General features: G+C 39.2%; 1 protein-coding gene across 1 annotated transcript in view; it reads right to left on the reverse strand.

The window, feature by feature from the left end:
• Positions 1-2,193: 2,193 nt before the first annotated feature.
• Positions 2,194-12,361, reverse strand: part of LOC118809395 — a 41,517-nt gene continuing 31,349 nt past the window's right edge. The window contains exons 11-20 of the mRNA XM_036572674.1: positions 12,023-12,154; positions 10,042-10,202; positions 9,098-9,228; positions 8,876-9,006; positions 8,612-8,776; positions 8,279-8,487; positions 6,665-6,795; positions 6,240-6,354; positions 3,903-6,028; positions 2,194-3,020 (exon numbers count right to left, since the gene is read on the reverse strand). Coding sequence (XP_036428567.1) covers positions 2,194-3,020; positions 3,903-6,028; positions 6,240-6,354; positions 6,665-6,795; positions 8,279-8,487; positions 8,612-8,776; positions 8,876-9,006; positions 9,098-9,228; positions 10,042-10,202; positions 12,023-12,154 — 4,128 coding nt within the window. The remainder of the gene's footprint in view (positions 3,021-3,902; positions 6,029-6,239; positions 6,355-6,664; positions 6,796-8,278; positions 8,488-8,611; positions 8,777-8,875; positions 9,007-9,097; positions 9,229-10,041; positions 10,203-12,022; positions 12,155-12,361) is intronic.

Genomic DNA, 12,361 nt, shown 5'->3' on the forward strand with positions numbered 1-12,361 from the left:
CTCACTGGTTTGAGCCTGTATGCTCTGAACCATGGGTGCCATGACGTTCCTGACCACGTTGAAAGTGGACGGCAGAGTGTTCCACACAGCTGTGTCCTTTAGCATTGACAGAAGAGCAGTCATCGTATTCTCCAACCTATTCAGTAAACCAAATATTGACAGCTGAATTATGAAAACAAAGCAACATGAACTATAGTATAATGAGACAAAGCAAGAGGAACTGCTATATAATTATCTATGTTGACTAAGCAATGCGTAAAGGTGCCGTTTACCTATGAAAGGTGAGCTGGTCAGCCTTCCCAGAGAGGATCTGAACAAGTATAGGAACTGATTCTGTCAGAGCCTGGATGGTTTCAGGTGCCAAACTCATACCGTGCTCAGCTGAGAGGAATGGGATTATAGCGTCCAGGACACCAGCAAACTGTAGCGGCAAATAGTAAAATTACTCTTTGTTAGGGCTATTCAACAGCATACACTGTGCAAAAGTCAGAGACTACACTTTTGATTATTTTATTTTCAGTTAAAATGGCCATTATGTACAAGTTATTCATTTTTCAGAGTCATAAAAAAGCAGGGAACTTATGTTCAACAGAAATTTACACAAAAGTCTCCAACACTACGTATATCAGTTAAACACTATGGGTCTAAAAGGATGTGTAGCAGGAGTATATCAGCGAATTACAACGATAAGGCTGGCGATAACGCTGAGTGGAGAGCAGGGCATTTAACGTCATTGGCTCCATATCTTATTGGATATCCTATCCTATCTGGAACTGTCATCTGCAAGAATTAGCAATGCTGGCCCTGGAACTCTTAATACATGGATTCATGGAATTTCTAAAGTCAGGACCCTTGTGCTTGCTTAACTATATGCTCTGCTTAAGTTGTGAATGATGTAATTGGTGTAAATGTAATGTTGTAGCGATGTTTTTTTCTCTTGTAAGTCCCACATGTGTGTGGGTCAGGGCTGGAATGGGGAGGGGGGGTTGTTCTTTAAATGGAAAATAATAAAAAAATGAATCACAAAAATAAAAGGATGTATAGCTGTTATGAAGCTGTTACTGAGAAAAAGGAATGGACAAAATAGAAGAAAACTGGACATTTGAGATGTGGAGTGAGGACTTTTGCACAGTACTGTACATGCATGCTATAATTAATTATCATGTTTTCATCATGCTAAACGTGAAGATTACAGATTGATTTCAGGTCAGTTATATTCTTTCACAAAGTCTTTTTATGATTTCTTAATATTAGAGATGGTGAGTGGTGAATCTACCTGAAACTACCAAAATAATTTTCCTACAGCCCACATTTGATGACACTGCGAATCTGATACCATGACTCACTGTGTATGTCAAAACAATAACACCTACACGCATACCATAAATAAAAGCCAAGAAAGCTTTTGTGTAAGAAATCCTCTTTGAGCCACCTCACCTGTTTGGTAAGTTCATCAAGGTTGCTAAGATTCAACTCTCCCAGGCTGGACCACAGGCTTAAGTTGCCTGTAAAAACAACAATCAGTCACTGATGAGCGGACCACATGTCTCTATCTTCTCAAGTTAGTATAGTAAAGAGAGAACATACATTTCCTTAAATTGCATTCACAGCAGAACAGAATAGAACATTTTACTACAGAAAGTCTGCACTAAATCATACTTATTCCAAGAGAACATGCCTTGCTTGTAGTTAAGAATAAAGTGTATGATTTTCTTTATCACTGAAATATAGGGCATGGCCGTGCTATTTGGAGGCAGAGAAACCTGGAGTCCGTCCAGCAGATTCAGAATGCTGAAAAAAATAAAATGCATTTAAGTATGAAAAGATGATCGAATCTCTTGTTAATTAAAATTTTGCTAATTTTTAGAGCAGTTACACTGCAAGTCACATCTGACTTAATTATGAATTATAAATGCATAATAAATCAAAACAGGTTTTGAGGTCATAGTTTGGGTCAGTAGTTTAGAACCAAAAGAATTTTAAAAAGACCCAATATAGTACTAGAAATCACTGCTCTAATACTAAAGAAATTACATCCAATAACATTTAGCACCATCAGATTTTGGACTAAAAGTCATAAGTGAACCTAAACCTGTCTTACTGTATTAACAACCATGCATTATGCAAATGAAAAAAGCATGGAAAACTGTCTAAAACCAAGATTATATATTAAAAGCAGATAAGCCGGTTTACTCACACTACATTCCATGTATCAGATCCACTTGGCTTAGAGATGATGTTAATGTATGATATGATGCTGTTGATCATAGGACCAAAGACTTCAGCAGACTCTGGAACCAGGGTAATGATAAAGTCTTTTGCCCTGAGTGCCGCTTGCACTATGAATTCCTGAGATTGGGCATAGCTGGTGTCATTGTTCAGAAGTAGCTGGAGAGAAATCTGGAGAACTGTTGTAATATCATCAATGGCAGATTCAGGCAGGGGAAGGGATCCATTGAAGGTACTCCTCAATACCACCCTTACAGAATCCATGATGGCTTCTGTGAAGTTTCTGCTCTGCAGGCCACCATCAGTGTTGGCCAGTTGCAGGGCACGGTTCAGAGCCTGAGTGACCTGTTCGATAACACCAAGGTAGACCCGCTCCTCAGGAGACAGCAGTGGAGCCATGGCTTTGATCAGCTGCTCTAAGTCCATGCCTGGCTTTGTAATGTCAACATAACTGCTGTTCCACTGCAGTATTTTTGCAAAGGCCAGAGTGAGTTGTGGGTTTGTGATCCAACTCTGTGTCAAATTGAGGTACCTCATGATCTCAACTTCAATGTCAGCAGGAATGCTCATGTTCATGTGGAAACCCATAGAGTCATAGAAGGCCTGTTGAATCTCAAGGTTCATTTTTATAAGTTGCAGCTGAGCCTGCAATAAAGTCATCACTGCCTTACTGATCCTGTTCAGATCTGCCTCGTCCAGGGGAGGTTGCACATGGCTCATCAAGTCCTGGATCTCACCGGACACCAGAATGGAGAAATTTGACTGAGCAGCATTGATTAAAACTTGCATCTCTGTCATGCGAAGAAATGGATAAAGAAGTTTTCTGAATGTGTCTTCATCGGTTGCATTCTTTAGTTTCTGTAGATACCACAGTGCAATCTCGCCATACACTTTCTGAGCATACAATGGCTGTGACATCAGTGTAGAGTTGATTGTGTTGTATGGATACTGTTCTTGGAGTGCCACATTTAAAAGTTTCTCCAATAAATTGAGATCTTTTGTGATTGAGGCCAATGTGTCATTTTCCAAATTGAGGTTTTGAAGGGTCTGTCTGATGTTTTGCAGAGTTATGGTCAAAACATCCTCAGTCACAATGAGAGGGTTAGACTGTGGGCTAGACATCTGCCAGAGTTTCAGTACCTGTTCATACACCATATGAAGAGAGGCTGACAGAATGGTCTCAGAACTTTGAAACATGGGTATCACCTGAAGGAAGCCAAACACTCCTTCAACAAACCTCAGAGTACACTGTGCCTCACTGGAGCTTGGGGGAGATGTTATGTTCTGGAAATGAGAGTTCAGACATTGTGAGTTGTTGATGGTATCCATGAGGTTTGACAGTATCAAAGGCAAGGAAGAAGCCCCAGGTAGTTTACTGAATTGTTCCAAGTCGAAAATGGTGAGATTGAATGCTCGGAGTGCTTGCTGAATACTGTTGACACTGACATTGGGTAAAGCAGACATCTGCTGGAGAAAATGGAGAACCTTATTGACAGTATCTATTGACATGTTCCATGGTAGAATAAGGTTTAGAATATGACCAGTGACAGACAAAGTCATGTTGTCCAGAATGGGTGTTATTGTGATATTAGCACTTGATCCCACTGCAATCATTTCAGCAAACAATGACAAAGTCTGGAAAACCTTTGGAACTTCTGATAGGCAGTTCTGACCATGAGCTGAACAGATGGCTAGGTCTGAAATCAGGGCATGTGTGTGGTTTAGAAACCTGTCTAACTGGCTCCGTTGCTCAGAAGGCAAGACCTCTCCAATGAGCCGTAAGATGGCATCCAGTAATGCAAATTGGCTCTGATTGTTAAGTGCCTGGATGGACTCTGGCTTCAAGAGTTGGAGAATGTTCACAACCACAGCGCTGAGGTTAGTGTTCTGGGAGTTGTCTGACCACAGTATCTCCAATTGCCCTAGGCCAAAGGCTTCCAGAATGTCACTTAAAATTGTTAGTAGGAGTTGACTGTTGAACTGATCAGTGTAGTTCACATTGAAGAGAAGCTTGTCCACCACAGAAATGAGGCTGAACAATAATTTCTGTGGCAACTTGTTGCCAAGCACCTGCCCAGATCCACTGCTCCAGCCATAGATTTTAGCAATGATCACTGTAAGCTGTGGGTTTTTGATCCAACCTAGAGTCAAGTTGAAGTAGTTCATAAGCTGAGCTTCAATGTCACTGGGAAGAGTTTTATTACTTTGCATACCCATGAAGTCAAAAAAGGTCTGCTGAAACTCAAGGTTCATCTTTATCAGTTGCAGTTGACCCTGTAGTATGGTGATCACAGCATTGCTGATCATTTTCAAATCTGCTCCATCTAGGGGAGGATGCACATGATCTATCAAGTACTGGATCTGGTTAGACACTAGTGTTGAGAAATTTGACTGAGCGGCACTGATTTTGACCTGCACTTCGGTCAGGTGAATGAATTGGTAGAGATACTCTTTAAACATGCTTTCACTGGTGGCATTCTCCAGTTTGTGTAGGTACCACAAAGCAATCTCACCATAAACCTTCTGTGCAGATAAATGTTGTGACAAGAATGTAGAGTTGATCATGAAGTATGGATATCGCTCATGCAGTGTCGCATTTAAAAGCTCCTCCAATAAATTGAGGTCATTTGTGATCAACGTGCCATTTCCCACATTGAGATGTAGAAGGTTTTGTCTGATGTTTGCCAAGACTGCCCTCACAATGTTCTCTGACATGATGACAGGCCCAGATCCCAGGCTGAACATGTTCTTCAGCTTCATCACCTGATCATATATAGCATTAAAAGAAGCTGATATAATTGCCTGAGAACCTTCAGGGAAAGGCATGACCTGAAGGAATTCTAGTGCTCTTTCAAAAAGCTTCAGAGTGCATTCTGCTTCACTGGAACCTGGGGGTCTTATAGATGTTACATTCTGGGTCAGTAGGTTCAAACATTGCAAGGAGTTAATGGTGTCCATGAGCTTGTTCAGTAGCAGAGATATTGAAGAGGACGTCGATAGTTGTACAATTTTCTCCAGATCAGAAATGGTGAGATTCAAGGTTTGGAGTGCATGCTGAATATCAATGATGTTTATGTTGGGTGAAGCAGACAACACCTCAAGAAGTTTGATGACCTTAGTGACCGTGTCCATTGACGTGTTCCATGGTAGAATAAAGTTTAGAATATGACCAGTGACTGACAGAGTCATGTTGCCCTTAATGGGTGTTATTGTGACATTGATACTAGTTCCCACTGCAATCACTTCAGAAAGAAATGACAAAGTCTCGAAAACCTTTGGAACTTCAGCGAGACAGTCTTGACCTGTAGCTGAACAGACTGCCAAATCTCCAAAGAGGGCATGTGTGCGATTTAGAAACTGTTTAAACTGGATCTGTTGCTCAGCAGGCAAGACCTCGCCAAGAACACGTAAAATAGCTTCCAGTACTGCAAATTTCCCTTCACTGTAAAGCATCTGGATGGACTCTGGCCTAAAGAGTTGGATAATGTTCATAACCACAGTGTTGAGGCTAGTGTTCTGGGAGCTGCTTGACCATAGTACCTCCAACTCCCCCAGACCAAAGGCCTCAACAATGTTATTCAACATGGCGATCAAGACCTTGTCATCAAGATGGTTAATGGATGTGATGTTTGAGAGGAGCTGAATGTTCGTGTCCACCAAAGCAGCAAGACTCAGCAAAATGTTCTGTGGTGACCAGCCAGAAAAAAGCTGTCCAGAGCTGCTGAGGAACTCTTTTAGCATGCCCATGTAGGTGTCCCTGTAGATGCTTTGCAGCAGAACCTCTGCTCCCTGGATAGGTCTAAAGGTGGTGCAAAAAATGGTCTAGTGTTAATTCTGATATACCCTAACACAATATTACAGTACTTATACATTTCAAAATGTTGAGTAAAATCTTCTAATACAACTGAAATAGTTCCTACATGAGCACATCATTTGAGAGGTTTATTGCAAGAGCAGAAAATTGAATAATGTTGGTAATCACAGGGCAAAAGAGTCTGAAGCTAACGCACCTTAGCAGAGCAGCTGGATTTGTGCTAACTTCTCGAAGTAGAGATTCAACCAGTGGAATGAACTTCTCCCATGTAAACCCAGTCTGACAAACAATGCCATTTGAAGTAAAAGTGCCTGTACACAGGAATTTTCTTTTAGCAATAGGTACTTAGGTAACACATTGTCAGTGGTGACTGGCATATCATATACTGAATCAAGTTATATGTTCCCTTGCAAAAGAGATTTTGTAATATTGTAAAGTGATACATTCTGGTGAGTTTTTATACAGACAACTATAAATAAGTCACTGCAGAGTTAGAAACTACAAGAAAACATTTCCTAATTTTATTAACTGCCTCTATACAAAATATGTATGGTACACTCCATAACTGGAGTCTGTATCAGTAAGCATGTGTGTATGGTCTGGTTGTTAAGTGTTACTCACAGTTTGGTGGTGCAGTGACATTAGGTTGGAAGGTCAAGATCCAGTAAGCCATGTGGAAGTATGGCTCCATGGATGACCACTGAGAGCTTTTTTGAAGACGTGACCCCAAAACCTCAAATGTCTCCATACCCCTGGATGGCAAAGTAAAGAATGACAGTGTTGAAGAATAATATACACTGTAGGAATCCACTCTGTAGAGTGTTGGTATATCATTTCCTTACTTGCTGTATTAGTCGCTTATAATGCAGACAAGGAGGTCTTTGTATAAAAATACAGATGAGGGGTACACACATATGAAAGAATGGACAGGGCGGGGTGTACATATAGAAACTGCTTAAGCTAAAAGGACTTTTGCTGTCTCAGCACAGGGGACATATTCTTCAGCAAATGTTATCGATTGGAGCAAATACTTTAATATTATAAATATATAATATTGCAAATTTCAACAGCTAAGTATTTGTAGGGTAAAGACATGTTTGAGATACATTTACTTCAAAACAGTGGGACCTGACTGCTCACCATGTAGCCATGAGGGACAGGGGTGTAGTCTCACTTCCTGTGCTCAAATGTGGAGGTATGGCTAAAATAAGCCTCTGCCTACGGACTACAACTATTTCGCTAGTGGCATGAAAACATGGGACAGCATTTTTTTATTTTTTAAGTTGTTTTTTTTTAATGAAACTATTTCAGCTTCACTTTAAAAGAAATCAAAATATCTTACAAAACAATTTTATTTATTTTCACAAGAAATTTAGGGGTTAGGCTTTGAGACAGACACCTCCAACAGAAAATACCCTATAAATGATGATTTTGTATATGTTTAGCTTATTACTGTCTTAATTAATGCCTTGGGTTTAAACATATCATAAAATAATCTTTGTAAATAACTAACCTCTAACTAGAGGAGGCCAAACAGTCCAGCAGCCAACAGACTGGGCAAATTCCTTCAATAACATTCAGACCTATATGCAATGGAAATATATTTCCATACATTTTTTTAAATAAATTATAAAAATGGACACTTCGATCCCCCACCTGGGGAAACACCCTACAGTATACCAATAAGAGCGCCTTCGCCTACCTCTGTAAAATGATCAAATTGTAAGTCGCTCTAGATAATAGCGCCTGTCAAATGCTGTAAATATAAACATTTTTATTATACTGACATGTATATGCATCTACGTGCATATATCAAAGTATTCAAAAATGGAACAGTTATATATATTTAGCACATATATTTTAATATGCGCAAATATATGTACATATATCTTATTTCCATATGGGGAAACTGGCTTTAGTTTTTGGTTATTACTGAAGAAGTCAATGTAAACCTACAGCTAACAAATATTTTCAAATGTCTATCTTTAAGTTTCAGTGTAAACAAAATTAAAAGAACACTTAAAGCCCTTTGTTGCTGAGTCCTTTGTCACCTGGCAAGAAGACACATCAGGAAGTAGATCAACCTATCTTTATTCAATTAATTAATTAAATAATATATATTTTTAAAGTAGTAAAATATTATTAAGTTGTCAACAAAACAAAACAATGAAAAAGGGAATGAAAATGGAAAAAGTAAATTACACCACTGATTTCAATGTACAGGGAGCTTCTGACCTGGTTATGAGGATCTCGGGCCAGTTGACTGTGATGTTGTATTCGATCCATTCAGAAAAATCTTCCAGTTCGAGCTCACCAATAAGCGCCTGGATGGAAGTGCCGTACTTCATTGAAGTGCGGTATAGACTATGCCACGCTGACAGGATCATGGAGGGTGTGATGTCATACATCAAAGTGTTATTAGCCACATGGATTAACTGATTCACCTACACAAATAAATGAAACAAAGATAAGCAAAAGCAATGCACATAAGAATAAATACAAATGATGCCAAAACATCACAACTTTGTGTTCAAATCTTATCATTTTTAAAATTCTGTTTGCATGTACCTGTTGTACCAGAGGAGACAGTGGTGCCAATAAGACATCCTCCAAATGAGAGCCATTGCCAGGACATATTATTGCAGCCCATAACTCAGGATCCATTGAGCTGTATGCTGAAATCCAAGCCCAGGGAGCAGCCAAGCGAGGGCAATCCATGTGTCCCATTAGAGCCTTTTTCATTAAATCAAGGAAATCCAATGAGTAATTTTAACATGAGAGAAGGAAAAACAACAACAGTGTTCAGTGTTTAGATCATTTCAGCTGGTGCACCTCAGTCACAGTCTGCACAGCAGACTCCATGACACGTCTGACCCAGGCGTCGGCCTCTGTCTCATTCTGCATGAGGGACTGGAACATTGCTTGGAGTTTCCCGGCATCCTGCAGCACAGGATCCATGTATACTGCAAACAGAACATGTATTAATTTGCATTTTCTAATCACGCACATGGTAAATACAAATATATTCATTTTATTCTCTTGAATATTAAATACCTATCTGTGTCTCCATAGCTGCTGTGACAGTCTGCATGGAGGAATGAGCTCCCATCAAAAACAGGTTAATGTAATTCCAGCCAGGCATCCCTTTCAGCGTGTCTATTACAACATTGCCGACACTTAGGAATCTATGGATAACAGAAAATATGAGGAGGGATGTGAAAGTACAGTGATATAAAATGTATTACTGTTTCATTAAAACAGAGGTTTTTAAAGCAGTCCCCCCATAATGCAAAGGGATAGAACAAGAGGCCATCTGGGGGCTCTGAAGACCAGTTTGAGAACCACTGTATTAAAGGACTGGGTTGGCAAAAAATCTAATTTACACGATTTTCCACTTTAGACATTTAACCAAGAAATGTTTGGCACCTTTTTTTTTCTTCTTTAGTTTTGTGCTGGAGCTACAGGTCAATACAAACACTAAAAGTCAATAGTCACCCAAATCTTTTCTGCAAATACGTCCTCAAAACATCTCTCAGTGCACCCAAACTGCATCCAGATCCTCATTAAGACTTGTGAATGTGGTTTAGGGCACATAACCATGAACTATCAAAATAAACAAAATCACATCATGTAGCTGGACAGTGTGGACAGCCATTTTAGACAACAGGTGTTCAGCTACAAACTGAAGTTTTGTTCATTTTTACAGCTCATCCTGTAAGTCATACTGTGTCCTAAACCACCTCAGCAAGTCTGTGCAACCTTAATAAAGACCTCAATGCAGTTTGAGAAGTTTTGTGGAAGGATGTACGCAAAAGATTTGGGTTAGCAACGTTAGCTTCGTAGCTCCAATTTTAAACTGGCTCACTGGCTACATTTGGAGTACGTGAAAAATGTTGTCAGTTAGATTCTTCGCTGGACCATTCCCTTAATAATATATCACAAAACCACAGCTTTATCATTGGCTTAATCATACTAATTCAAGGACTTTGGCTGTGTACATTTGTTCCTGCAGGTTCTGTGGCTGGCTGTCACTGCTGCGCTGGCTCCTGCTGCTGCTGGAGGATCCCGTTGAGGGAATAGCACCCAGCAAGCTACCCAGTATGTTTTTAACAAGGGCAAGGTCTGAAGAGGCAGCAGACTGACTCCAGGCCAACATCATCTGTCAACAGAACATGTATTTTAGTATCAATACAGTGTATTTCAACATTAATAATAAGTCTAAATTTGCAATCTAAAGTCTAAATAGCTCCATTCTTGACGGCAAGTGCTCTTATCCAGAGCAACTAGCAAGACAACCCATCTGCTGTTGGGGTGACAGTGATATTACCCATTAAGATACACCAACCACATTTATCAACATTATTTTAATGTCATACAAAACACACTGACATTTAGAAAAATCAGCAATATTGGTAGAGCCTGGAAATAAAAGACTCACTCATCTTCTCAAATGATTTTAAAGACACTATTTGTCCTTCACACCAAATATAAAGATCTACATAAGCTATCGGATTTGTTAGGCATGGTGTAAACTTACTGCTTCATTCCTATTACAATATAGTATGTCTCTCTATCTAACTGTCTTCACCCACTGCCTGTATCATAGACCCTGTAGTCATATAACCATATGACACCAGCATTATTATGTTGAAGTAGAAATCTAAAAACGTTTCAAAATTTCTGCGTAAGTAAGTGGTTTAGTAAGTGCACCACTCTAGAGAAAGTGAATCAGAACTGACAGTGGTGGTGATAGGAACCAGGCGTCCAAAGCTTTAAGTGCCTCTAAAAGTTATTTCACAGAACATTATTACAAGAAATGCCTGAGACACTGTTTTACAATAGTTTGTAGAAGATTTTGGTCTAAAATGAAACTTTTTTAAAATCCATTTACATTAGAGAGAAACAGTCATATGCGAAGGTTTGGGTACCCCTGGTCAAATGACATGTTTTGCTCATTTTCTGAGAGGAAATAAGTTAACGCATCCTCTGCAGGGAACAGACTTCTGCACATTTTGGTGCACAATTACTATTTATTTGTTGAATTTAACATAGTGCACTAAAAATAAAGCATAACATGGTCTGTGCAAAAGTTATGGCGCATTTTATACTCTTATACTTGCATTTTATACTATAAAATGGCAGTATTTGTGTTATGGACATGATGAGCACTGGTTCCTATCACCATCACTGGAAAGAAATTGGTAGGTTTTTCTACAATTAACCATTTCACATCAAGCCACTCTGAATGACTTTGTTTACATCTCAAAAATTAAATTATGCAAACATTTTAATAAAAAATCTTTGGACGAATATAATAAGCCCCTTTAATCCATGCCCATTGCTTGAAATTCTAAGGAAAGCTCTAGGGACAGCAGTGGGGGAGGGGAAACTATGGGTGCTAAAATATGGCTTTTGCTTAGTTTTCCCCATACTGAGAGACCGTTCTAATTGAAGCTCCCTGGAGGGTCGCAAGACATGATATTTAATGCATCTCGGAGCAAGCTCACCAGCTGACTGAGTGCTCCTGTCTCCTAGGAAACTGTATACACTAGGTGTGTGTGTGTCTCCTCGTGAGATAGCTAATGTCGCATAAGCGCAGGAAGTTGTGCCTTTGAGAATGCAGTATGCAGTAATCTACATAACAAACAATAACATCTAAATGAACAGAGTAATTCTAATGTTTTTAAAATGCATTCATCCATAGAATAAGGACACAATGTGGACTGGTTTAATAAAAATAATAATAATTTCTAAAGTCTGATCATATCTTTGACATATGACTCTTTAAAACTTTGATTTAAACCATATCATGAATTGAGCTATCAATAAATAAAGACATTAATTGTTAAACTCGTAAACTGATCAGGTTTATAATGCAGGAAACTCTGATTTAAGCATTTTAATGCTGTAGTACAGCCTAAAGGTCATGCTTAACGCCTGCTCTGTTGCCAAACAATAGCTTGTTTAACCAGAACATACCTGAAGAGCAACCTTTTCTTGGCTTATCCATGCATATACCATGTCAGCTTTAGATCTGTTACAAGAGGGGCCGCCGACAGTTGTGGAACACAGAAAGGCATAGAAGGCTTCATTGTTGAACAGCACAGTCACCTGTAGAAGTCAAACAAAGTGTCTTGTCTAAAATATAGCACTGTGCAAAAGTCCCAACCTTTGGTTCTTTAGTTTCCATTTAAAATGGCCATTAAGTGTAAGTTATTCAATCTTCAGGAGATAATTCTGAGGTATAAGAAAATTTGCAAATCAAACAAAGAAGCAGTTGATGTTTTCTAAGTAATAGACTGACCACCCAAGAGTTTA

This window comes from Colossoma macropomum, unplaced genomic scaffold (genome assembly GCF_904425465.1).
Source record: "Colossoma macropomum unplaced genomic scaffold, Colossoma_macropomum, whole genome shotgun sequence".
Taxonomy (NCBI): Eukaryota; Metazoa; Chordata; class Actinopteri; order Characiformes; family Serrasalmidae; genus Colossoma; species Colossoma macropomum.